The sequence below is a fragment of the Copadichromis virginalis genome, linkage group LG20 (assembly GCF_057382275.1).
Source record: "Copadichromis virginalis isolate Kocher_CV1m ecotype Utaka linkage group LG20, C_Virginalis_male_GT1.1, whole genome shotgun sequence".
NCBI lineage: Eukaryota > Metazoa > Chordata > Actinopteri > Cichliformes > Cichlidae > Copadichromis > Copadichromis virginalis.
The window spans coordinates 28,192,066-28,214,310 of NC_140637.1; the positions used below are offsets into that span (position 1 = coordinate 28,192,066).

At 40.0% G+C, this 22,245-nt stretch overlaps 1 protein-coding gene across 2 annotated transcripts in view; it reads right to left on the minus strand.

The window, feature by feature from the left end:
- atp9a (ATPase phospholipid transporting 9A) overlaps positions 1 to 22,245 on the minus strand; it is a 67,769-nt gene that overhangs the window by 16,494 nt on the left and 29,030 nt on the right. Inside the window, exons 1-19 of one of the 2 annotated variants that reach the window (XM_085444497.1) lie at positions 19,922 to 20,089; positions 17,431 to 17,575; positions 14,033 to 14,146; positions 13,727 to 13,835; positions 12,650 to 12,708; positions 11,682 to 11,733; positions 10,601 to 10,695; positions 10,221 to 10,301; positions 9,296 to 9,371; positions 8,774 to 8,850; positions 8,386 to 8,546; positions 8,142 to 8,284; positions 7,427 to 7,539; positions 6,545 to 6,754; positions 4,194 to 4,355; positions 3,524 to 3,616; positions 3,323 to 3,406; positions 2,196 to 2,366; positions 657 to 755 (exon numbers count right to left, since the gene is read on the minus strand). In XM_085444497.1, coding sequence (XP_085300623.1) covers positions 657 to 755; positions 2,196 to 2,366; positions 3,323 to 3,406; positions 3,524 to 3,616; positions 4,194 to 4,355; positions 6,545 to 6,754; positions 7,427 to 7,539; positions 8,142 to 8,284; positions 8,386 to 8,546; positions 8,774 to 8,850; positions 9,296 to 9,371; positions 10,221 to 10,301; positions 10,601 to 10,695; positions 11,682 to 11,733; positions 12,650 to 12,708; positions 13,727 to 13,835; positions 14,033 to 14,146; positions 17,431 to 17,575; positions 19,922 to 19,989 — 2,112 coding nt within the window. In that variant the 5' untranslated portion in view covers positions 19,990 to 20,089. Of the gene's footprint in view, positions 1 to 656; positions 756 to 2,195; positions 2,367 to 3,322; positions 3,407 to 3,523; positions 3,617 to 4,193; positions 4,356 to 6,544; positions 6,755 to 7,426; positions 7,540 to 8,141; positions 8,285 to 8,385; positions 8,547 to 8,773; positions 8,851 to 9,295; positions 9,372 to 10,220; positions 10,302 to 10,600; positions 10,696 to 11,681; positions 11,734 to 12,649; positions 12,709 to 13,726; positions 13,836 to 14,032; positions 14,147 to 17,430; positions 17,576 to 19,921; positions 20,090 to 22,245 lie in introns of those variants that run through there. The other variant, XM_085444498.1, reaches the window with a different exon arrangement.

Genomic DNA, 22,245 nt, shown 5'->3' on the forward strand with positions numbered 1-22,245 from the left:
AGCTATGCTCTGGAATGAATATCCTTCAACCACTGACAATTCATACGTCAGTCCAGTTCAGGCCATTGGTGGCCACCAGGAAACTAATCCAGATGTGTGTGTAGCAGGCCCAGTCAGCACACCCCCGTCCCCCGGTGACAGAGGTTTTTAAGCACTGCCAACCATTGTTATTCTCTTCCAGTAACCACAGTTGTACGCAAGTTCTAACCTTCCTATATGGCAGACGCTCCTTCTGCTCTGGCATGGATCCAGAGGTTAAGGCAGAAGGGGACTATCAAAGCAGCTACAGTGCCTGAAACCTGCAAAACAAATTAGGAAGTGAGCCCTCTGCATGTTCCCTCTGGGAGTGGTTCAGCTGGTTTCTCCTCTGTTTGAGCGAAGGGCTGTTTGTTCTCTTTGACAGTGGCTTGGATGCTTTCACTGGTGGGAGGTGATTTATTCAGCTGTGGATGCTGGCTCGGCCTGCATGCGTAGTTGTGTTGGGCTGTATGACCACTAGCTAATGGGCCTTGGTCACAGAGCCTGGATGCCCGTGGGTTGACAGATTCAAGAAACTGTCAGGGCAGCTTTGAACTGACATCAGCCCTGGAGTAAAATCAACTATTACCCACTAGATATGTGCACAAGAGAAAGACGGGTCTGTTTCTTGGACTTACTGGTCTGAAGATATGAATGTCCTGGTTGCGGGTGATCAGATGGGCGTTCTTAGCAGTGCACGTGGCCGTTTCAAGCTTGTCTCCGGTCAGCATCCAAACCTACACAGGAAACAGAGACAGAAATCCCACTCCAGTGTCTTTAAACCCAGATATAAGACTTTGAGAATCATCTTGATAATAAAAGCCTGTAAAGATTGCTCCACGGGCTTTTAAGAAAAAGCCTGTGGAGCAATTTTACCAATAAAAACAGTGTTAGTTTAGATCTTGTGCTTCAAACAAAAATAACACAAGTCATCACACAGACTGGTATCACAGCATCCAAATTCTTTCTCATTAGTATTTTGGATCTTGCATATAAGAGAATTGACATGACTGATTCATCAATATCACAAAAAAGGTTTGGGGGAATTTTATCCTCAGATCTTGACATTTCTGACTCCACCCAAACACAGCTGAATTTCATTTTAACAAATTACATGAGTGGTAACTTTTAAAAAGCAATGTTCTGTTCGTGTGGTTTATTTATAAAACACACACATTTATTTTTTTATTGGATGACTTTTTAAAGAAGAAACTGACTCCATGTTCAGTAGTTTGTCAAGAGTTTTGGAAAACTACATAGCTGCTGATTTTTAAAAATTTTTAAATGCCATGACCCAAAGAAATTTGACTCTATTTCTGTCTGCTGTACTAAAGCAGAGGATGAAAACGGGCTTAGAGTAAAGACTTAAGACTGTAAGTTGAATCGTTATCATATTTGTTGCCATGGTCACAATAAACCGGAGAAACTGAGATTTGTTACTTTTTCTGAAGTTTAGTTTAAGTGCCTCTTGTTTACCTTTTGGTGTGAAACATATGAGCTACGCTTGTGCTTTAGCACCTATGAAGAGCATACTGGGAAAGAGCATCCTTTTCAAAGACTGACGCTGTGTCCACACTAATACGTTTTCGTTTGAAAACGAATCTTTCCTCTCCGTTTTAGCCTTCCGTCCACACTGAGACAGCGTTTTGAAAACGCTCTCCAAAGCGGATACATTTGAAAACGCTGTTTTTGTGTTACTCGCAGCAACAACTCCACCTCATTGTTAGTCCATTTAAAAAACTCGGTGCTTTTCCTCAATATTTTGCGTTTCAAAAGACGTTTCAAAGAGCCAGAAAGTAAATAAACGGCTGACAGAAATGAGGTAGGTCGAATCGTCGTGCGTTTCACGCAAGCACAGTACTGGAACGTAAGCGTTTTTGGCCGTTTCAATGTGGACGCACAACTCTGTGAAAACGACTGAAAATGATAGTGTGGACACGGAACGTTTTCACGAAAACGCCATTTTCAAATCTATCCGGGCTAGTGTGGACGTCGCCTGAATTGAACATCTAAAATAACTAAAGTGTCAGTTTTAAAGTTTAAGGGATGGAAAAAATGAAGGCTGTATTGAGATACATACAGCCAATATGAAAAACATATGTGCTTGTCTTCTTAGTTTGTTGCTACTGTGCACTGTAAGGCCATTTACCCACTCCACCCCACCCCACCCCACAGACCTTGATGCCTGCATTGCGGAGGATCTCCAGAGTGGGCCTGACATCAGTCTGGAGCTGATCCTCCACCCCAGTCAGACACAACAACTCCATCTCCATCTCAAGACTCTCAATCACTGTGGCCACCTTCAGAGAGCGGTCATGGACGCTGAGCTTGGCCTGCACGTACCGTGCCTGGAGAGTCGTAGTGGGAGGATAAGAAAGTTTAAATACTGTGAAATTACTGCAAGAAGTGAAACAGCCAGGAATAAAAGAAGAAAACAGGAATGTGGCTGTCAGCCAGGAGAGTCAAGAAAAACAAATAAGGAATAAAATGAGCTAGGAATATGTCATGCATTGTGCATACATAAGGCCAAATTTGCAGTCTACCTACTATATACCATCCTAAATGCACTGATACTTTAAATACAAAAATAGCAAAATACAAAAATCTGTGTATAAATGTAAACTGTCAAGCAGCCCTGAAAGCTATAAATATAGCTTTGTTAAACAAAATAGCTATACATACAGCACACTGTACTTACAGCATACAGGACAGACATAATCAATCAGTTAACGCCCATCTTTAGCATTTCAGCTCGAGGGCAATTTGTGAGTGAGATAAAGCAAAAACAATCTGTGTGACTCATACAGAAACATAAACTCTGTGTGTGACTCAGTTGGTGACTCACTGCTGCCCACCAGCTCTGCTCACTCAATTATACACTTCAGTAATAGGCCTGGGGCTAACAACTGCAGGGAAGACAGCCATGCCCTGCTCAAACAATGAGGGGGCCTGGTGTATGTGAGGAACAGTGGGGTAGAAATACTGAAGGGGGGGTCAGAGGTTAGTCTAATTACCCAAGGACACACTTTGACATTTAGAAATGCTGAACATGTCTCCTCCAAATATCAATATCATGTGTAATGCTTGTCAGTCGACAGATGCTTAATGTAACTTGAGCATGTTTTACTATCACACTGTTGAAACTGTAATGGCTTTACTAGACAGGGACCAAACAATGCATGTATAACAACGCTCGTAAACCTAAGCACACTTCAACAGCCCCATCTTCTCATACTTGAATCTGAAACCCAACTCTGAGCTCTGTCTTAGATTGCTGTAGGTCAATTTCATGGAGGGCTGTTACCTCAAAATCCTGATACTGCTCCTCTGTCAGCGACTTTTTGGAAACCACGAGGACTCTCAGACCTTCCCTCGCCATGTTCCCACACTAGAAAACACAGACAACATCTGCATGTGATCTAAAAGTTTGTGATTTACTATTAACAGGAATAAAATCAGTGTCATCAGGTATGCGGCATGACTCGTGGGAAACATAGAAACATACCTCCTCCTCCAGCCAGTCGTTATACTGGACGATGCCTGACATCACCACATCGGCACCTTTCATGTAGAAAGTGATCTCTCCTGTTGATTCATCCTAGAAAAACATTGATTTGTGCTTTATCATGTGCAAACGGTACATAAAATTGTATTTAATATTTGGTACAATGATTACCCAGCCGTGCTTCTCGCAGGGGGATTTCTACTCAGCGTGCACAAGCCAAAGTGCACGTGCGCCATTCTATTATTTAGTGTTGCCTAGAAATTCATAACTTATTTTGGTATCCACAAGAGAGTTTAAAAGTGTTTGAAAATATTATCAGGAGGAAGTCAACTTTAAAAATCCCTGGCTTCCTGAGCAATATCCCAGCCAGCAATAATAAAGTTAGTCATCCGACTTAGTCAGAGGTCACAAGGTGAGGTTTTTCTCAGATTATACACTTTAGCACAAATCTGTTTTTCGTTTGTTTTCCTTGTTAAAGTCAGCACCAAGCAAGAATCAACATCATAGCAACAACCACTGACCTACATTGACTGTAATTGAAAGTAATTTCTAAGCAATAGAGATGTGAGGAAATCAGTACATTTCCTTTGTATCAAAATATATTGAGCAAGATGGACAGCAGCCACTACTAACACTAACAACTAGTAATAATATTAATTTTGGCACTCACTCTGACTATAATTCCCATCCTTTTGCTCTCATAAGTGAAGGGAAATATCTGAAGGATTGTGAAGTTCAGTATTTGGCCAGTAGGGGTCCGCAGCTGCATGGATGACTGGTCTCTTCCTACAAGTGTAAGGCCGACGCTCTCAGTCCACTGCACCAGCGACACCTATCAAAAGCACAGTGTAAAGGCTTTAGTGAGCGGTCATTAAAATGCACAACTGACACTAAATATATATAGAGCACAATAAGAAGGCAAAATATGTAGCTTTTAGCTAATAACACATATTTCTACCAAATAAAATATTATCATCATTCAAGAACCCATTAAGAGAAAGTGACCTCTGCCTGGGTCATTTTATTATTTTCATGGCAAAAGCATTGTCAATATGATGTTCCATTACTTGAATTACACAGAAAACAGCGAAGGCCACTTTGAAGTAGACTGTCAGAGAACATCAATAGCTCAAGCATTTTCAGCACTTAAGACTATTGATTGAAAAACTGGGAAGATGTCCATTTCTTAACTGAAAATATAGTTTCTGCTTGTTCCTTTCTGAAGGACACAACAGACGACATCCATTAATACAATAGAAGCATGTGTGCGGGGGTGGTGTGTGTGTGTGTGTGTGTGTGTGTGTGGGGAGAGAGAATGAGGGGAGATGGCATTGCCCAATAACTTCCAGACTAGAAACCAGATCACATTCCCAATTCATCATCCATCTTCTGCCAGGACGAACAGCAGAGAAGCCAAACAGATGCAGATAAGAGACAATAAGGGAGACTGCTCTGCTCCTACAACAACTTTAAAATCACAGATTCTGGGATACCAAAATTACTTATTTTGGAAATATGCACCACATAGCCTAAAAATGTCTGACCAGAAACGCTTTAGCGTCATCAAAGCTCTGACTACTGAAGTGTTTGTCATACAGGTTGGGAAGTATGAAGATTATGCTTAGTCAGAGTCTAGAAATATTCACTGTGGAGGAATTTTGGGATCGGGTGTCTGCCACAACAGCACTACCTTATAACAGAAGCATCTGAGTTAGCGGCCCATTTGTAACTGGACTGAATAATGCTTGACCCAGATGGCTTGACTCACAAACACCACATGGCTGACATGTTCTTTATGAGCCAGAAAGCAAAGTGATTCAGATTTCACTCCTCGTTGAACCAAACCATACAAACGAACATTTATTAAAATTTTAATAAATGTTGAACAAAAAAAAAAAAAAGAAAAAAAAAAACTACTTTCATCTGCATGCGGATGGTGGCAAACTGTCAGTTTACATTACAGTAGTAGAAACCATACATTTAACAGTCACTGACATTGCATCTAATGTGCTCACACACAAAACCAGATCTATAAATAAGACTTCCTGAAAGCTGTTGCAAAGCAAACTGAATCTGCCTCGATTGTATCAAACTGACTGAATGCAACTTTCAGGTCTCAGCAACTCAAAGCCAACTGTTTTATCCATTGTGACCTAAAACAATAAAACGGCTCCATTTCCTACCAACAACGCAAACCACCGATGCCAGACTTTTTTCTTTTTTCTTTTCTGGTGACCACCACATAGTGTATTGGGTGCTATTAAAATGCAAAAAAAAAAAAAAAAAAAGGAAACTCAGAGGGGGCTAAGTGCAATGGGCTGAGGAGCACATTAAGGAAATCCGTATTTACATGGCAGGAAATGGATCGAGTCGAAGTCCGCAGCCTTTTTCCTGACGTTCAAAAGAATTCATACTGATCAAGGACATCAGTGTGGACTGCATTTCTGTGAGACTCTCCCTATTCAAGAAATACAGACACTCTTGTAATGGCCTTGACCAAAAACACAAACCTACGCATCTTATATGCTTAGAAATCTGCTTCCCTGTTTTGCTCTTGGTCTTAGTTTGGGTAGAGTAACTACATTTTAAACATTTCAAACTGAAACATCAAAAAATAAGAGTTCAGCTTTATATATTAACATATATCATCTGATGAATGAATAATAAAGGTCTAATCACACTTTCAACTTCAGCACGTTGATATGAAAACAGTCTTTTAGAGTCATCATTTGTGTACGGATCAAAGTGAGGTGTCCTGCAGGTTTTACATGTGTCCTTGATCCAACACAGCTGATTCAAATGGCTAAATTACCTCCTCAACATGTCTTGAAGTTCTCCAGAGGCTTAGTAATGAACTAATCGTTTGATTCAGGTGTGTTGACCCAGGGTGAGATCTAAAACCTGCAGTACACCGGCCCTCGAGGCCTGGAGTTGGACACCCGTGTTTTACACAATAATAATGTGCATATCATTATATGCCTTATAGGTTTTTATAAAACAGCATTTTCTTGGACTGGATACCTCATCTGGGCTGGATGCCTGGTAGACTCTGCAAGTGTCTTCGTAGTGCTGCTCGGCCTCGGCCTGGTCCGTCACGCCGTTGGACTCGTACACGGGTGTTACGTTGTGCACCAGGGCGATGGCCTTCACAGCCTCGTGAACTCTACTGCTGATGGTTTTTCGAACCTTAGTGGCTGCTGGAGCCCTGGAGGCTGGAAGGTCATGGGTGGGCTGAAGAGAATTAGAGAAGGTACTGTTAGTGCAAGAAGAACAAAGAATATAAACGTTTTAACAGACTTCTTTTATGTGAGTCTTTCACTGTTGCCAGCTGTCAAGAGAGGGGAAGTATTCTAGCCAACAGAGCTAATTATCAGTACTGTCAACTTAAAAAAAAAAGATCAAAAAACCATGGGCCACTAGTGACTGAGAGTTTGTGAGGAAGCTGCATTAACACTTGAAATGTTTCACAGACTGAGGAACTAGCTTCTTCATTTCAACAGTTTCCATTATTGCTATGTTAGCAGCCTGTAAACATAACCAGATGTGTAGAGTAAATATGAACTATTTGCTTCTGCATTGTGAATTTGCTATTTTTAGAAGGCTGCATGTTCTCAGGGTTAATGATGGTGTCATTAAAGGAGTCCGGTCAGTGCTTCGCTTGTGGGCTAATCCTGTTTCCTGCTCTACTAACCTCTGGTGTCAAGAGGGATAAAGAATGTCATTTGAGGTCAGGAAGCATTCAGCTGAACAATAATCACAAACTAATACATTTTGTAAAAAAAAAATTGCTTTTTTAATCCTTTCAAGAGCTTTTTAAATTTGAATCTCTTCTTCTGAATACTGGGACACAGTTTGCTCAATTTAGTCACTTTTTCTTCTTAAGATACACATAACACCTTTCACCTGCGTGTAGGCACTGAACACATGGCTCTGTACTTCATCCATTGAGTCCATCCCATATGCCACAGTTCCAAGATGGAGCCGTCTGAACACCATTTCATTTTGGGTAAGAGTTCCTGTTGAAAGTTACATTACAGACATTTAAACAGTAAAAGTTATCACGCTTGACAGCACAAATTATGACCCTATTGTAGAGATTCAATTATCTAACTAACAAACAACAATCAGTCACCTGTAACAGCCACATATGGTGACCAGAAAAATGCCAGAAGCATTTGACACTACACACAACCTCCGTATCCTCACACTTACTTTAAAAGCATTTCTGCCAGTATATCAAAAAGACTTCAGGGGACTTACACATACATTAGTGTGACCTGAAGACCCCACTGGCCTTATCGCTCTCTGGATGTGGAAATGGCCGATCATTTTATTAGGCATGAGGGCTGTAAATCTGACGAGTAACACCTCCTGCCTGTGGAGGTTCACTGGTGGAGGTGTTATGCTCTAAAGGTGTGTATAGATGAGAGACTTTGATTTTTTATGATTTAAAGGTCCTGTAAGTCTCAGGGAGCAAGAAACCCACCGCATAGCAACGCTGCAGGGTAGGAAACAGCTAAACTCTGTCTTACAGAATACCTCCTAGGAAAATCCTCACCACTTTATCCTCTCGTGTTACTGCTCAACTAGGTCAACAAAAAACGGTATGCTAGGTTACCCGTTTTGTCAGTCAGCAGGTAGGAGATCCGTCCGAGCTGTTCAGGTATGGTGCTTGCCCTCACCACTGTCCCAGGGATCTTTGAGTCTTTCTTAATCATCCAACTGAAAACCATCTTTCCCATATCCAGATTTACACGCAAACTGCATCAGATAAAACAAGGAAGCACGCAATTTTTCATTCCTCACATGTAAATATAACATAGCACTGCAGATGCCATTAAAAAAAGAGCGTTAAGTCGGACCTAATGGGCACAATGTGGGAGAAGAGCAGCAGGAAGCGAAAGATTTGCAGGTACCAACGGCCGGCGAAGTGCTGGAGGGCCACCATGACCAGTGACACCACAACCAGGGCTCCAAACAGGATTTTAGTCAAACAGTTCACCTCTAGGTCAAACAAACCAACCTATAAGAGAAGCAAACATAAAGCATCTACTTACTGTAAATATAAAAGATCTGTGTACTGACAAAATGCAAATGTAAATAAGTGAAGCAACAAATTAATTTATCTGAATAATTAAGTTAACTCCAATCACACATATACTGTATAAAAAAACACATACTAGGAAAAACACCTTCATGCAATTAAATGATCAGACTTCTGTCTTCCAGCTCTGGCTTACACTACTGTACCTTGTGCCTAGGGTTGGAGGTGTTCATGACACTGCGCAGCTCCTTGCCTGTGTAAATCACGACCCCCACCACTGTGCCTGGAGTAAGTGAGGCAGAGACAAAAAAAAGACCAAAAAAAACGGCCTCAGGGCAATATAGTAAAGGTACAACATAAAACACAGCATGTCAGGAAGACGTTTTCCAGACTTATAATCTTGACATGAATAGATTTTTCCAAATGAAGAATGACATTTTGAATGGAGGACGCAGATTTCTAATTGCTTAATGAACAACACATGCTTGTGCCGGTTAAAGTGGATTCACTCTCCCACAGACGAAGCACACTTTCTTTACAATTATAGTTAGCGGTGCCTCTGCTTTTTTAGAAAGGGCTACCTCATTGGGCTTTTTTCCAGAGTGTAGATTTGATTAGATACACCATCAAATCAACAGCTATGAAGGATCAGTGCTTTAGTGAACACGCAGGTCCTGGTTACTTGGATATTAACAGCTTTATAGATGCACCACCAGTCAGATATTTACCAGAGGCAATAACAGTGCTCGCCCACAGGGTGTTTTCAATGCTGAGGCTTTCATTAACTGGTGGGTCTCCATCTTCCTGTAACAGTTGATACAACAGACATGCAGAATGATTACTAAGGACAGAAACCAGCTCGTCTCTGCTTCTCCTAATTGAGCCACAGATAACCTATTAATCGGTTTTATCATTCAATGTTTTAGTAGTCAGCTGAGACTGAAGAAGTCACTTGGATGAGTGACGAAACATTTCTCCCACAAAACGCTACGTCAGATGAACAGAATCAACTTTTGGAGATTTACTTACCTGGATGATTGAGCATGCATCAAGACATTCAATGTTTTAGAACATATAACACAGCAAGCGCTAGGGAGTTAAATTTGGACTCTTTTACTTGTTGGGGTGTGTTATATGTTAAGAGTTTTGCAGGATTTCAACTTTTTATCGATGTAGCTGAGTGATTGTTGCGGTGGGGTCCTCAAACGCTTTAAGGAAACTCATTTTTAAGTCTGATCTAATATCTATTCAACCATTTATCAAATTCAGGATTGCTGAAACTGGAGCCTAATCCAGCTATCACTGGGCGACAGGCGAGGTACAATCTGGAGAGGTCACTATTGTATCACAGCTCCTGATCTAAAATAAGACATTCAACAACTTAAAAGTGTCACTTTCACAGTTTTTATAGATGAAACCAATAAATTGTGTTCTATAAGACAACAATTGAGAGCACAAATACACTTCAATGAGCATCTTTCTTTCTGCATGCTTCTGTTGAGGGGTATTTAACAACACTGATATCACTGTACTCAGTTCAGCACGGTTTCTGTTACAGCTCGAGCATAAAAGTGACAAAGACTCAGATGTTGGAGATGAGATTAACATGTCTGAAGGGAGATTAGGGTTCAGCGTAACAATGCAACCACTTACCCTGGTAAAGGTTCCGATAAAGTTGTGGATATCAATGTTTGGCTCTTCTGCATACACGTATGATCTGATTTGGAGAAGGTCCTGTGAGAGATTAGACAACATGACTTAAAATTACCTGAAGAAGAAAAGAAAAGGCTTTACAAGTCCTACATGGTGCAGAACATTGTACATGCAACAATTATTAATGAATTTAATGTTTAGATTGCATACTTAACTTAGCATGTAGTGGCTAAATAAAAGACTTGTTTCTCTCAGTTCAAATTACTCTTGTATTTATTAGTTGTTATAAAAAAAAAGAAAAAGAGAAACAACAACAGGGCAAACATTCAGTTTCCAGTCGAATCGTTACTGCCAGCCTCCATCTACAGTTTACAACTCACGCCAGCAGTTGGTAGTCTCTGCGTGCAGGCCACTGGGAGGCGTAGTTTCCAGTCCGTCTCTCCATCAAGCTGGTCAGTCCGCAGGAAACAGGAGCCTGGAAAAGAGAGGACAAGAGCTGCTACTGACGCCATATGAAAACAGTCACCTCTAGGGGGCAACAACAGAAAGGTTTTTATTTCAAAGAAGGAAACTCATAAGCTCCATTATTGATCACTTCACTGCCTACAGCAGATTATCAACCATACTGAAGGCTAGACTGCGAGTTCATCATATTCTCATCTTTTCTAATAAACATCAATTTTTTAAGTTAATGTTATGTGTGAATTTATTTTAACATGGGGTCACAGATGAACACTGACTACTGGGAACAGGATTGAGCAGTTTATTGCTGTTGGGGTAGAAGTGGAAGCGTCTACCAGACCCCTTCCCCCCCACTGGCCAGCATGAGTCATCCTGCCCAAAACTCTAAATCCTATCCTAGGCCCTTCATAATTGACCTAATGGCCTCCACATGGAATGGGAGATAACCGAGCACTATTTCCAGTAAAACAAAGTTGATGTTTTTCTTCCCCCAACAGGAAGACGCAACAACAACAAGCATGTAGCGTTTCTTTCTTAGTCACATTTGGATTTCTAGGCTATAAATAAAACAGCAGCAGCCTGTGCATTTCAATTTAAACCGCCTTAGTCAATGTTTGGTGTCATCTCCCACAAATGATACACTAATCCATATTTGATTATTCAGATGAGGGATCTTCCCCTCTTGTCTTCTTTTTGTTCTTTGCATTTGATTTTTTTTTGTGTCCCTTGATTTTCCTTTTCATTATCTTCTCATTTGAAAGACAAAATTAGTCAGAGACAAAGATGAAAATCAAACAATGTTTTGTCTATGTGGCCGTGGCAACTCGCCACAATAACTTTGAGTGATAACTTAGTAGTGGTCACGGTTCCGATTTATACAATGTAGGACTTCCTGTCGCAGCTCAGGGCTAATCCCTGCACCTCAGCGCCTTTTTAAACAACTCATTTCCCCAGCCGGCCTGTTGTGGATATATGGATGAATGACCGGCAGATGTTTACCATTTCTTTCAGAGGTCCTTAGAAAGATCATGTCAGCAGGAACACGCTGGTTCTACAAAGAAAGGCAGAAAGAAAAAAAATGGCGTGAACCTTACATCCTGATTCTATACTTTCCTTCTACCTCCTTATGCTCTTGTGACTTTTTTTCACTTCATGTGCCACATTACCAACAGTCAGTCAGTCAAAAATATTAAGCCCCTCAGCAAATCATTCTGTCATGGCCCTAAAAGGACCCAAGCCAGCTTTTACACTCAGCCTGACCCGGCCATTTCACTCAAGATATTACACATTAAATTCACATGACCGCTTTGGCAAAATCTAACTGTTTAGATTTAGTTCACGTGATTAATAGCAGTTTAACAAAGCAAGTCGCATGGCTTTTCAAAGTGAGATTTATTTGAAAACTTTTGCCATCACCTCCACCGATGACTTAGTGAATTGTAACCCAGATGACTCGGAATCACTCGGTCATATTAGCAAAATGTGTAGGACAACATGTGTGACCTTTCCCTCAACTGCACTTAATGAGTGATTCAGAGAGAAGCCCTCCGCTGGAAACTGAAGACAGAACGCGCTTCTCACATTTCATGTACAAAGACCTCAGGGACTCCAGTCTGTCCGCGAGGGGAGCAACACAGCAGATCCAAAACTCACACAGATATCGAACTAGAAACTATAAATGAAATCTCGAGATAAAACTAAAGCGCTTAATTGAATTTGTATTTCAGATCTAATTAAAAGGCATTTCATGTTCACATATGCCACGCGCGCATCGAGTCTGACAGGCCGACACTCAGCATTGATCACAAGATTACAAAATCTTTACTAACTCTTTTCACCTCAGTCACCAGCGGAGCACAGAAGATTAACAACCCCCTCATTACTAGCTGTCATATAAACGGTAACTTGACAGGTCTAAAAAGCAAAACTATTCACAGATGTGGATGAAAAAAAAAACTTCAACAAACCTTTTCCACAATTATTAGATCACCAACTTGAATGCCGCTGCTTTTAACCTTCACAGTGCCTGAAATACAGAAGAAAACATAAAGTTAAGTGTTTGGCAAGTTTGAATGTTGATTAAAGTCTCACATACACAAAGCTATTTGAAACTTTTACGTGAGTCATGTAGTTAAGAATTTAAATGGAATCTAGACCACCCAACATTTAGATTTTTGTCTTAAAAGTTTCCCTAATTATAAGCTAGTGAGAGAATGTGGTATTTTTTCAGCAAATATGTCTTCACAAAACCCAGACCTCTGGGCGAATTGCATGGCTCACTAGTCACCTGAGTGAATCTGGGAAAGTAAGTCTCCATGAAGATTTGAAAGAATGCTGGGGGAGTTGAGCCTTTTCTTTCATTCCACTTGGAATGAACGGCAAAATTGTTTGGAAGAGATCACTGACCCTTGAACTCTGCCGTGACCTCTGAGCTTTGCATATGTAAGACATTAAAGCACATTAATATCGCTATGCATTCGGGTTCATGGAACTTTACTCTACAAATGCATTTTACATTTTACACGCTAACACAAAAAAGACCTATTCGGTAACACTTCACACCACAGCTTTTAGCAGAAAAGCATTAAGTGATGAAATGTTCTAGATGGTTTTGACTGATCATATGGCAATATCTCATGCACGTGTATTCATAAACATACAATTTAAAGGAACTTAGACAAAATAACTGCAACCAGTACACCGAGTTCTGACACCATAAAGTTTCTATAAACCACAAAATATGCAGAGGGGCTGCCACCATGGAGGCAACCAGTCATTGTGTTTATGGGTAAAACAAGCTGCCACATCAAAGAGGCAAAGTGATGGAAACCACAAGAGGTCCCATGCTTTTTATTGCTGGTAGCACTTTATACCAAGGCCTCTTATGTACACTTTTACATCTCTGCTTTGAATTACCCACCATTTCCCCCAGCCCCAATAAGTTTTAACAGGACCAACCTCCTACAGTTAATAGACATGTTTGCTAAGAAAACAAAAATGCAACACAGAAATCGACGCAGGTAAAACCTGCTTTCAGTTCTTACCTCTTGTTGAAAGCTTGCTGTAAATCTGAGAGTTCACTTCTTTGTCTCGAAGGTAGCACCTAATTTCTTCAATTGCCTCTCGCATGATGGTAATGATCAAAACAAGACCCTGGAGAGTGACAAGTCACAGTGAAAAAGTAACTAATAAAGTTTATGTGAGTGCTGCAACTGTGGAAGTGAAAAGAAATAGCTAAACCTTAATTTTCAGCAAAAGTACATTTTAAAAAAGCATTGAAGAGGAACACAAATAATGGAAAATGAAGCTGATTGACCTTAATGATTAACAGTAAGTGAAATGCCACATACCAGAGGGACCCAGTAGGTGTAGAGAGCACCTAAGCGTAACTCCTCGACAAATTGAGAGCAGGCCAAAAGCAAAAAGTACAAGTTGAAGAAGTACTTGAACTGATTGAACAGCACCTGAGAACAAAAAGGCAAAGGATCAAGAGTGAAATATTCACAGTTTCGCAAAGCAATGTGCATATGGAGGCTGTTGTTGAATATACACGATTTTCAGTTTCTGGCTTTCCCACAAAGAATAATAACCAGGACTGTGACAAACAGAATTCCAAGTATTATTTTAAGTAGGGTTTAGGAGCTTCATTGTGTAGTACACATTTGCCTAGCAAGCAAAAAATCCCTAGTTGGATCCCGAGAGGAGGCACAAATCCCCCGGGGGCTGCGTTAGGAAGGGCATCTAGTGTAAAAATCTGCTAAAATGCTGCTCAGATATGAGGACCTCTTGTGAATAAGGGAGTAGATAAAAGCAGCTTTCATATTAGATAGGGTTTAATTTACCCAAAAATAACATGTGCTGCCATTTCCCAGAAAACAAAACAAAACAGGAAAATGCTCACTCACTGCCTCAACCATACACCAATGTCACAACCTTCCCCCTCAAAAGTCTACTTTCCTGCTTGACAGTATGTGACTTAATAGAGAATTTATTTGTCATCTGATCATCAATGAAAATGCCTTTGAGTATGCCTGAAGGATTTTTTTTGTAGTTTCTTTCCGTTATCTTTAGTTTTGTGTAACAAGTATAATATGTTATTTAAAACAAATCTGTTTTCACTGCAGTTCCTCTAATGACCACTTGAGGCTGGCTACAAAAGCGAGTCATTTCCCATCTTAAAAATTACATTACAAAGTACGTTTACAAGCTTGAACAAAAACTGGTTATGGTCTCAACCAGTAGCTTTTCCTCCATAACAAATGTGTGCTGCATGAATCTTTTAATAACACATCCATATTGGATGCTGCTAAGTCTTAAAATCCCAGCTGTGGAGTCTTTGATTGTCAAGTGTGCCCACACAAGCAGCTATAGCTGATTGCTGTCTCCTTGGCCTCATCTCAGTTAATTCACTGAGCAGAACCTCACTTCTACTTTTAACAGGATTTTCTGGCAAACACTATGAGCTGCTTTGTCATACAGCTTATCCAGTAAGTTTGTGATTCAGCTTTGTTGAGCGATACCCTTGTATTTTATCGGTCTTCTACTTTTATAAATCATCAGGTATCTGCATCAGTACTTTTTACTCATCCAGTTTACAAATGCAGCACTTAGCACTCCACCCTCTCTTGCAAACATGATGATTTTTAGCCTTAGAAAATGACAATGGGCGCATCCAAAACACTAAAAATAAGGCCTCAAAATGTGGACTCGCCACCAATTAGGTGACGTCACGGACGCTGGATTCATCTTTCACTATTACTGACATGCAGCACCCAGCAAGACATTGTTCTCTCTAACGGAAATGCTCTCTTGGTTGAGATGACGATGCAATCTGAGTATACCAGCGCATAGGAAGACCACTAGCTGTGAGTTTGCTGGCCTATTATCTTCAGTAGTCTTCCTTTGCCATAAATTGGGACAGTCAGACATCACCTGGATCTTTTCCACATAGCTGGCAGGTTAAAAAGCATTGAATGTCTGACCGTTTGTGTAATTACACGAACAAATACCTGTGTCCGAGAATGTCTAGAACAGCCTGGAGATGCAGTAGAGACAGCTAAAGGCTTGCCTTTTAGAAAATGCAACGACACAGAGTTGAAAGTGGCAAAAATAGCAGTTTAACTGGCAATATGTTAACACGCTAAATTAATAAAGAATGAAAATGATCTGACACTGCAATCGTATCCTTTTGAGTGAATTAAAAATCAAAGTTAAAAGATGTTAATCTAGAACTAAAATCACTCCAATTAACTGCAACATTGTCCACATTTACACACAATATCCGAAAAAACCAACCACAGACGTAGCATTGCAGCAAATCTGGCAGCATCTATAGGTGTATAATTTCACAGCTCATATAAGCATCTCACGCACCCTTACTAAAGAAGTACACTTTTCAGTTAGGCGTACAAATCTTTTCATGAACCAACAGATATGGAGCAATGTGCAAACATATATGGCTACTTTTCATCTGCCAGCGTCAGTCTAAAATTCAACACACACACTACAGCTTTGCTCAGTTTCATTACCATCAGCGTGTGAGATTACTACCAGAAAAACTTTTCCTCTAAGAGGAAAGCACATGAGCAACAAATATGTTTTAAATATGATCTAGAGAAAAGAAGTTCTTCACATGAACCAAAGTAAATAAAAAGCATCTTGATTTGCAATGCAAAAAGGCTTTGCTCTTGTCTTTTGCTTTACAAACAAATCTGAGCTACTTTGAACGTCTGACTCCATAAGCAAAAATAAGATCTTAAGACAACTGAATGCCTGGAAAACAAATGCATATGTAAATAAGTTAGGGAAAATACAAAAATCAAAGGCACATAGCTCGGTAACTGCCTTCCATGCAATATCCAACCAAAGTCACAGCTGTCACGCAATATCAAGAAAGTGCTTGTATAAGACCTGGTGCTGCGCAGGCGCTGGTCAGCTGGTAGCTGAAACTATGATGCATCTCTCATTCATTCGAATATGCAACATTGTACTGTTTAAAAATGGCAAATTATCTCTTTATACTACTTAGATGCAATCGGAATAAAGTAATAAATATTGAATTCACAAACCAAGCCCGTCCTGCATATCAGGGCTAAGACCGCACAAACAGTGCATCTCTCATATCCTCACATGTATCATCCAATGTTTTGGGTTAGGTTTAGTGTAAGCATAAAGACAGACTACAGTACTCTTATAGGAAACTAAAGAACCAAAAAAGCACTTGTCATTCATAAGGACCTGATCTTATCTGGAGATGCATCACTCGGTCACTTTCTTTATAGTCAGCTGTTTTTATAAAACAAACACTTCACTATTTTCTGCTTTTTTTTATTGCTTACTCCTGTAAAAGTGACTTTTGGTTGATTAACAAAACATGACATTAAATACTCACAGTTGGTTATGGTGGATGAACCCAGATTACACCCTACTCTATTTAGTGTTTTTATTAATACTGTCATTTTTCAACCAATGCTAAAAATAACTACTAGCTGCAGGCCAAACTAAACCAAACCTGATACTCTGAAGCAGGATAATTTGAAATGAGCATCAATGCCTTGCATACTTACATTACAAGCAATCAACAGGGAGGATTTAAAAAATATCAATTAAGACAGACATATCCTATGATGCTCTGAAAATGTGCCGATCAAACAGACAGTGAATCATGACCAGGAGGAAAGAGCTGGATGACGGCTTCGGGGGGTTAAACAAAGGGCAGGTGAAGCGGTGACCTTTGACTGGCACTAACCCCAGGCAGGAAGGTGAAGAAGTTGTACTTCTGGTTGTTAATGACATTCCTGGGGTACCTCTGCTCCCTTTTTTCTGGGTGGCCGAGCCACACGGTGCGGGGACGGAAGTCACCCATGCCACAGCATCTCGACCACGGGCAGCACCTGAGAGGAGGAGGAGATGGAAGACACAAGTAACACTTCACATTTAATTCCAGTGTTTGATTCTGTAGTAAGGATGCAAAGACAAAGACTATTATGTGACGAAAAGACAATTGATATTTGGGAAGTATTTGAATTCACTCTCCACACCCTGAGAGAGCTGCATTGAGGTAACCCTAATGAATTTCCTCTCACATCTTCTTGTTAATGTGTTGCTTATTGTAGCCAAATCCCACAGCGCACACTGCACTGAGCTACAGACCCATGACCAAAGGTGTCTGGAAAGATCATGCCGTGAAAAATAAATATTAACTTTATCTTGGAAAAGCTGGTCACTCCCTTCAGACTAAGAAAACAAAGCATTTCGTAAAATCCAACGAACAGCTCAGTGGCTTTGCGATTAATAATTGAACCTAACTGTAAACAACATATTTGACTTTTATGGCAGATGACTCAAGTCTTAGATGCCAACAATATCCTGTCTGCCAGGCCTGACAAATTAAAAGAAAAACATCATAGCACCGTAGCAATAATTCAACAACCCTGCAGTGATAATATTTACGTCACTTGGAACCAAGTAGACCCCCTCATACTTGCAGACATAGAAAGAATAAACATGGAAAGCATAACACAGGCCATTAATCTGACTTTGGTGCAATGGCAATTCAAACCCACCCATCCAGACAATTTAAATTGTATTTGTTATGCAATACTGTGTTTCCTAATTAACTGTTTAGAGTAGTATCAGGCATATATAATGAGCAGTCATTATGCTAACCTGTGAAAAGTAGCTAAAACACCCAAGCTGACATATTCAAAATGTTCTCCCTTATGTTAATGAGTGTTACATGTACGTGTTATCAAAATACAGGTTAGTACTGTATATCAACTGATTATTTTTCTAATGCTTTTTAGTCTTTCTGTATAATTCTATATCTACATCAACCGTTAGAGTGGCTGTTTATTCACTAATAAATGGGACACCTAAATGTGGACTGTTATCAGCAATGAGATGACCTTTCCTGATGTCGGCTGCCATGTTTATCCGTTGTGCTGGATGAACTATGTGCCGGAACAAAGTTCAAAGATAGCGCGATGGAGAGATGAAAGACTTATATTAATTATTTTTTCTCATATTATTTTTTAACCTTTTTTCACAAATGGGGGAAACAAACAATCCGCCCAATCCCGAATTTTTAATACAAATTAAATGTGTAAGTGATTTATACAGAGCTCTCCCACTCCATCAGTGTTTTTATAAAGACCCACTCGACCTCCTGAGACACAGCACCGACTAGTTTGTTGATATCTTTAATTAAAAAATTACTAAGGAGCTTTACAAAGAAAGTCATGATCCACCTTTGCTTAAAGGCTCTAGATTATTTAGTTAATGGAAAACAACAAAATCTCTTTATGTAACATAATCTCAAAAACACAGAGCTCATAAACAACGAGAAGCTGATAGGTATAATGTTTTGGGCATCCACTGGAATGTGTGTGAATGTTAGACAGAAAGCAAATGAAACTAAAACCTCAATCATTTTACTTTATTACACCAAATCCAACGTATACGTGTTTCTTTGATATCATTAAAGACTTATGCAAGGCCCTCAAATGTCTTATTCAAGTGTGCTATACAAATAAACCCTCGCCTTGGCATGCCTCACTCTGTAGGAGGCAAAGAAAGTGCACTGGCTGCACTAATGGTCACTATATATCACACTGCCAGCTAGAAATCATACACCCATCATCCTTGTATATATGCAGGCCTTTATTTCTGCAACATCATAGCTCGTTCGAGGATCTTGAGTCTTTATAACAGGAGGTGACATCACCATGGCAGCCTGATCAGTCTGCTGGAAGCATTTCAGCACTGTGTCTCTCCACTTTCTCCATCATTATTTCTTAGGCCTGCCCCTTTTTGTGGTGGTCAAATAACACTACAGAGGATCACTTCGTCCGTATGTAAAAATTAGGGGCAGAATGTATTTAAATCAGGGCAGACAGCCTGAACTTAATGTCAGGCGAGCAAATATTGACAATGGGCGTTAATATGCACTTGCTACTGCAACCCCGGAACAAGGATGTGTCCGGCTAACATTAGCCGTTTCAAAGCTACAATGAATAGCTACATCATATTTATTAGTACATCTACGGGCTGCTCGTCCTTATGTTTCCCTCCGTACTGATATATTTTACCCAGAAAGCTGCTTAGCTGGTTTCTGAGACAATGTCGACGCGCTCCTGTAAACACTTTTAACCGCTACAGTGACAGCAGGAGATGCGACGAGCGAAGCACGTAAACAAATGGCTTCACAGTGATAATACCGAGCTGTATAACGCCCTTACCCATTTCTGTGTTTACTGTCGTGTCTTTTCGGTCGCCTCACGGGTTGTAGAGGGATATTGTCGGTCATTCCTGCAGCCCCTTGTCGCGGGTGGAAGCTGGAAGGAGTCCGCTTGGCTGTGGAGCTGCTGGGCGGAGGCTTCCCTGAGTGACAGCTGGGACAGTGCTACACCAAGCAAACCAATCTTCCACTGGAGTACTATACCACACTCGTGTCATTAATAATTACTTATTGTATTATTTTTTCAAATAAGGTGTTTTAGTTTTAATAGTATAGTACTAGTAATAGTATTTTTTTTTTCAATGGGGTGGCACAGGAAAGACCAAAAACGAACGAGACACAGTGAGGAGTACAGGAAATCCAGGACACATTACATTAGAAATAAATACAGTAAAAAATATATATATTTTAAAGAAAATCGAGAGAGACAAAAAATTTTAGCAAACAGTTATCAAGTGAAATTTGGCACTAAAAAGTTTAAATAGCTGAATTAAGTGTCATAGATTTTATTTGACATTAAAATAAACAAGCTGTTGAATTTCATACAGTATTTCTGGACTGTCTTGACTGAGGAGTCTTCTCTTTTTAATCAAAAATTATTGGCTTTATTATTAACTCTTCCAACCCCTTGTTTTTTCCTTTTTCATTATTTCTGTCATTTTTCTGACATGTTGATAGGACCATCTCAAGGACTGCTGCTCTGATACTCAGCTGTACAATATCTTTTACTTGATAAATGTTTATATGTTTATTAAAATGTTATCGTTTTAATTTCAATGCTACCTGATGACCGCAAAGCCTGCAGCAAAGCAGCCCCAAACCATGTTGTTCTCTCCACTGTGCTTTACAGTTGGGGTATGGTTTGGGTGACAGTAAGGCTTTTCTCCAAACACAGGTTTGTGCAGTTTTTATGACCCATATTTGCTAGCACTATTCTTATTCAGCATGGTTCTTAAGACTAGAAAGGAGTGGTAATGATTTGTTTTTCACTAATTTCAGCATCTTTCCAAAATACCCACAAACAATCTGAGTAGAAAGTGATGTGATCTGATAGACTGTAATGTGATTAACACATATCGCTCAATCCATCCATCTATGGCAGAAGGCCATTTCCCTGAGCCTGGTTCTAAGAGGTTTCTTCCTGTCAAAAGCGTTTCTCTGTATTATTGTAGGGTCTTTACCTTACAATAAAAACCACCTCGAGGCATCTGTTGTTGTGATTTGGCATTATGTAAATAAAACTGAATCGAACCCATCCATCCTTCCATCCAGGCGTCCAATATTAAAACACACCCCAGTGTAATGCAGTCAAATGGGCCAGTCATCAGCCTATTGGGGCATTTTTGAGCACATTAGAAGAGATCTCATAAGACTGTAAAGTGCTTATTTAAAAAGGCTTGAGCAAGGACAAAAGGGTAAACTTAAACGACTGTAGCAAATTGTAAAATTTGTATAATGAGTTTAACCTACAGCAATTAAATTTGCATCCCACAACTTTGACCTCAGCCTGTGACAGAGAAAGAGTCGATTGAAAAAATGATGCGAAAAGGCAGCCACTATGAAAGCATCTATCGTGCGTCATGTTTCAGATATACGCATAAAACATTGCACTATCTTTGTATCTTTTTGTTGTCTGTAATGCTGCTTCCTTAACCACAAGGCTTTTCCCAGCAGGTAGCTCTGCATGTTTTGATTTGGCAGATTTTTACACTAGATGTGCTTCCTGACACATCCCCAAAGGGATTTGTGTATCCTCAAACTGGGGAGCTTTTGCTTGGTAGGGTGAATGTGTAAACCACAACACTACAGAGCCATCTTTTTGTTAGCCCTTACAAAATCTAAAATGATATTGCATAAAAGGTACTATTAAAATGAGCTGACATGCAAACAACTCTCAACAAAGACATCTGACGGTTTTGATTGCCATTCTGTATTTTTGCATTACAGGTTTCTCTGTATATCTGCTCACTCTGTTTGCCTGGAACTACTTTGTATTCCATAGGGAGACTTATGCAAACTAATGGATCATTTCAAAATTCCTCAGGAAGAGGCCACTGTGCTGATTACCAAAAATGGACGATTGGATACCATGCTTCAGTTGGGGATGCAAATAGTTTTTCGTTGAGAATGCAAACTGGCAAAGGATTAATAGCTCCTGTTGGGAAATGAGAATTTAGAAAAAGAAAATAAAATTTCCAGTAGTTATTGAAGGGTGAATTTATGTAAATAAGGGATTTTATGTACATTCAAACAAGCCTGTGTAGCCATAAATATTAGCCTAGAGGTCTGGCTAGCACAATGCTGTCTAGTCTTAAGGCTTTTTAA